Source organism: Zingiber officinale, chromosome 8B (genome assembly GCF_018446385.1).
Source record: "Zingiber officinale cultivar Zhangliang chromosome 8B, Zo_v1.1, whole genome shotgun sequence".
In the NCBI taxonomy this organism is placed as follows: domain Eukaryota; kingdom Viridiplantae; phylum Streptophyta; class Magnoliopsida; order Zingiberales; family Zingiberaceae; genus Zingiber; species Zingiber officinale.
The window spans coordinates 18485147-18490358 of NC_056001.1; the positions used below are offsets into that span (position 1 = coordinate 18485147).

The window sequence follows — 5212 nt, forward strand, 5'->3', positions numbered from 1 at the left end:
TTTTACAATAGCTTTTTTATATAACTATACTTACATGTTAGATTTCCCCTTGAATTGTTGTCAACTATACTGAGTTTTTAGGTTGAAATTATATATGAGATTGTCAAAAAGAATAATTTTTTTATTACATGTTAGAGATGATAATCTTTATTACTGATATTTCCTTGTTTTTCTTGTTCAGATTATATTTGTGTCTGATTTTATTTCATTTACAAATTTCATTTGCAGGTCTCGGATAAACCTTCCTGAAACTTTCTCCTTGTATCAAAAATTGTATATGGTCAAGAGTTACTAGTGCTTCAGATAAAGATGAACTCTTCTAATATATGTTTATATTTTGCAGGTTCTATTGACAAAGTTTCCTAGCGTGCCACCAACGTTCCAAGTAACATTAAATGTTTTCCAGGATTTGACAATTACAAGTAATACTCACTCAACAATCTATATTTCTTTATCTATTTTTTTCATAATTAATTAAATGCATTAGTTGAACTGTGGTGAACTTTTGGAATTGGCTTATCTATGTTGATCATGTTTCTTCATTCATTTGGTAGTTTGATATCAACCAGATGACACGATCTGGTGGATTTAGCTTAGGAGAAACTTTTCAATCTAGCCTTCAGCAACAGCAACTGCATACTACCACAACCCATAGTTTGAGCCTGCCAAGGGTCTTTATAAAATATTTGTTTCTCCATGGTCTGATGAGCCTGCCAAGGGGGAGCTTGAGTACTGCAGTCCAACATGTTATTATGCCAAAACACCAGTACCTCTACATGTAAGCTTTTATGTTATGGTTTTATTTGCCGATATGAATGGGGTACTTGAAGAGTATATGATTTATCAAATCTGTTATTGTGGTTGTAGCAACTGCATTTCTCCAAATTTCAGCTATCAACCTTGTTTTATGTCTTCTACAGGTATTATATTCTTCCTTTTTTTTTTTGATGCTTTGCTCACATACTTTGCTTCACAAAAATCCAGAATGTTGGAAAAGGTTGACATGGAAGAATCAGCAAGTGAAAAAGAGGAGTCCAATGAAATTCTACAAGTTGAAGATTTTGATGGGGCTTGAGTTGACAATAATTACTTGCAATCCTACATGGCATGAACCACCATCACAAGTTCCTAGTCTTTTGACAATTGTTCATTAGCTGTAAATGAAGTTTATTTATTTATTTGTATTGGGATAACTTTTATTTGAATATTAGACATGTTTTTTCTTTTGTGATTGTAATATAATTCTTGTATAAGTAATATTTTGAATGACATTGATATGAGAAATATTCTTTCTTTTGTGATTATGATTCTTTATTATATATTTATATTGAAATATGATATATTGGTATTAAAAGATAATAATTTAAAAGACAATGATCTAAAACCGTTGTTGTTGTCTATCACCCTCAAAGACAACGGTTAAAAATCGTTGTCGTAGTCCCAAAAACGGTTGTAAACTAGCAGTGTTAATAAAAAATGTTCTAAACAACAACGATTTTAAACCGTTATTTTTTTATTCAAAGACAACGGTTTAAAACCGTTGCAAAACTGTTGTCTTTTCATTCAAAGACAACGGTTTAAAACTGTTGTCGTAGCCCCCACTTTTAACAACACTGTCAATTACAATGGTTTTAAAAGGCCTACGACAATGATTTTTAACCGTTGTCTTTTAATGTTTTTGTTGTAGTGGACGTACGGAATGTCAAGCTGAGCAACGTAAGAGATGGTGCGAAGTGTATTCCAAGTAAGCAATTGGTCGAATGTCGAGGGAGACCGAGTGATATCGAGAAGAAGGTCGGGCGATGCTGAGTAGAGCAATCAAGCGATTATGCAAATGCCAAGTAAGAAGTAAAAATAGGTGTCGACCGGGCGACGAATGCTGAACGGAGCGAGGAATGTAGGGCAGAGCGATGAGTGAAACTCGAATGATGAGCGTCGGGTAGAGAGACGAGTGAGACGCGAACAAAGAGCACTAGGCAGAGCGACAAATGAGGCGCGAGTGATGAATGAGACACGAACGATGAGCGTCGGGCAGAGTGACAAGTAAGATGCAAATGATGAGCGCCAAGTAGAGCGACGAGTGAAACTCTAACGATGAGCTCCGGGTAGAGCAGTGAATGAGGCGCGAACGATGAGCCCTAAGCAGAGCGACGAGTAAGATACGAATGATGAGCGCTGAGCAAAACAATGAGTGCGACGCGAACGATGAGCTCCAGGAAGAGCGGCGAATGAAGCTCAAGCGATGAATGAGACGCGAACAATGAGCATCGGGCAGAGTGACGAATTAGGTGCGAGCGATGAATGAGGTGAATGTCGACCAGGCGATGAGCATCGAATAGAGAGGCAAGTGAGACCAACACCTGATCAGGGAGAGAACCTGGATGACTAGTCATTGTGCCCGACCGAGAGGTCATTGGCCACGAGAACCCTGCTCGCTTATAACTCGCTCTCGGGCGAGAGTCTGGAAAGTCGACCGCGAGAATTTGATTGAACGGCTGAATGATATGAAGCGAGTAGTCGAGTGAACGATTGGGCAATACTAATCTGGCGGCTATGAAGATGCCGACCGGATGACCAGAAGAATGCCGACTGGGCATTCAAGAGGATGTTGATCAAGCATCCAAGAGAATGCTGGGCCAGTAGCCAGGTGGTTCTAGCAAGCAAACAAGCGAACGGAAGAATGTCGAGCGTGCGTATAGATGGAACAAAGCGAGATCGAGTAGGGCCAAGAAAGAGATTGAAGAAATGCCAACCGAGCACTCAGGAGAAGGCCGAGCAGGTGGAAAGATGATGGGCGAGTGGTCTCGAGTGCACGACCGAGAAAATGTCATTCGTGCAACAATAAACCTCAACCGAGCGATCGAAAACGTTCATCGGGTGATCGTAAAATGTAATTAGGAGACGAAAAAAATACCAACCAGGCAATAGGGAGAATGCTGAGAGGGTCGAAAGGGGATGATCGAGTGGTGTCGAGCGCGCGACCGAGAAAATATCGACTGAGCAACAAGAAACCGTGACCGAGAAAATGTCGACCGAGCAACAGTAAACCACGATCGAGAAAATGTTGACCAAGCGACAGTAAACTGATACCGAGAAAATGCCGACCAAGCAACAGTAAACCACAACCGAGAAAATGTCGACCGAGTGATAGTAAACCGCAACCAAGAAAATGTTGACCGAGCGATAGTAAATCATGACTGAGAAAATGTTGACCGAGTGAGAATAAACTGCGACCAAGCGATCGAAAAATGGCGACCAAGTAATCGTAGAATGTGATCGAATGACTACTAGGATGTTGAGTAGGCACAAAGCATGTGTGCTCAATGAGCTAAGTGAGGCACAGATCCTGAGGGATCAAAAGGCATAACATCGCTGCACCGAATGGGCGTGAAGCCCGTGAGATCGAAGGCGAACGCAAGAGGGGGCAAAGCTAGGGAGCCGAGTGGGTACGAACCCCGTGAGCCTAGCGGCAAGTGGGACGAGTGTTAACTGAGCGACAAGTGTCAAGCAGAGTAGCAAGTGAAATGTGAACGGTGAGTGTCGGGCAGAGGAGTAAAACTCGACCGACTAGTTGTTGCGCCCGATCGAGAGGTCATTGGTTGTGAGAGCTATGCTCGCTTATAACTTGCGCTGGGGCGAGAGTCTGGAATGCCAACTGAGAGGTCGTTGGTCGTGAGGGCATATTCACTTATAACTCGTGCTAGGACGAGAGTCTGGAATCCCGACCAAGAGATCGTTGGGCGTGAGAGCATGCCCATCAAAAGGATGGGCAATATAAGGGAGTAGAGCTCGTAGCAATTGAAGGAAGCAGAGTGTCGTCGGTGAAGGGTATAGAGCCTGTAGACGTCAGAGGATGCAAAACCCCATAGGTGGAGAGTGCAGAGCATATAGTAGTAATCGGATGCAAAGCCCCATGGGTAGAGGGTGCAAAGCCTGTAGCACACCTGATCGAGGAGTTGGACCCCAAGTCCCTGATCGGAGAGTAAGGTCCCTAGTCTGTAATTAAAAAGCGAGGCTCCTAGATCCTGATCGGGAAGTTGTACTGCGAGTCATTGATCGGGAAGCTGTGTCCCTAGTGTCTGATTGGGGAGCTGTACCCCTAATGTCTGATCGGGGAGTTGTGCCCCTAGTGTCCGATCAAAGATCTAAGGCCCTAGTCTTTGATCAAGGAACTAGGATCTTACTCTCTTATCAGGAAGCTATAGCAGATCCTGTCGACCAGCTGAAGCTCCAACTCAATCCCTCGACTCCCGAATACTCATTGAGCAAGGGGAGAAGATAATATGTTCGTCAGGATCTTCTGGGACTATGATAATGGCAGAGAACCTCCCGACGTTGCCCATCTTCACATTCCAGAACAGGTGGAGAAGATTCCCACCGACAGCGCCAAATTGATCCTGTCTCGAATCTGAGTCAGATGAACTGCCGGTTGAAATGAATGGAATGTTGACCGAATCGCGATATCTCGGAGGGAGGGGGGGTATGTTGAGATTGCTTCTATATTGACCAAGTCATCAAAAGTCCTCTAGTCAAAGCAAGCCAGGATAAGACATTGGCATGCAGGCCAGGATAAGACATTGACACACAGGCCAGGATAAAACATCAACATACAAGCCGGGACTGTAAAATACGGCAACAAATAATAATTAAAAATAGGGTTATTTGACAAATAATCTTATTGGAATTTTTAGAAATATTTAGAAATTTTCTGGGAATTAATTGGACCTCGTATGACGTATTTTCAGGGGATGCATTTATGGGCTCGAGAAAAAGTCTGTTTGGAATACCCGAAGATGGGAGTTGATTGAGAAACTAATCTAGGGCTTAATCAAATATACCTAGGTTTATAAACCCTCTCTTTTATTTCCTCGCCCGTGTGCCCTAGCTCCCAAACCCGCCGATTTCCTCCTCCCCGAGCCCTCTCTCTCGCGTGATTTCCTAACCAAAACACCTTCTGATCTCAACGCGAGATCGCGCTGCCGAGCCCTCCTTCCCTCTCCCTCTTGCCTATCCCCGCAACCGTAGTCGGCGCCTCTCTCCCGACCTTGCTTTGCCGCCGACCATAGAGGCCCGACACCACGCTAATTGCTGCTGACACCGATCCCTTCATCCGCTGGCCTTTCCTCCTCACGTGAGCAGCGCAACGACGATCCATCTCCCTCGCACGAGCACCGCGGACCACAGTCACCGATCCCCTTCTCTCCGAGCCATG

General features: G+C 43.9%; 1 protein-coding gene across 1 annotated transcript; it reads left to right on the plus strand.

Moving 5' to 3' along the window:
• The first annotated feature begins 430 nt into the window (after window positions 1-430).
• Window positions 431-1257, plus strand: LOC122016242. The gene is made up of 3 exons (XM_042573475.1): window positions 431-778; window positions 868-920; window positions 985-1257. Exons 1-3 carry the CDS (start codon window positions 570-572, stop codon window positions 1152-1154), a joined length of 432 nt encoding a protein of 143 aa, XP_042429409.1. The 5' UTR covers window positions 431-569; the 3' UTR covers window positions 1155-1257.
• Window positions 1258-5212: the final 3955 nt, after the last annotated feature.

What these genes read in the sequence shown, in the direction of transcription:
- LOC122016242 (XM_042573475.1), top strand. Translation starts at nt 570, where the DNA reads ATGACACGATCTGGTGGATTTAGCTTAGGAGAAACTTTTCAATCTAGC. An exon ending in AAACACCAGTACCTCTACAT is followed by an intron (nt 779 to 867) that starts GTAAGCTTTTAT and finishes TTGTGGTTGTAG; the next exon opens with CAACTGCATTTCTCCAAATT. An exon ending in TTGTTTTATGTCTTCTACAG is followed by an intron (nt 921 to 984) that starts GTATTATATTCT and finishes ACAAAAATCCAG; the next exon opens with AATGTTGGAAAAGGTTGACA.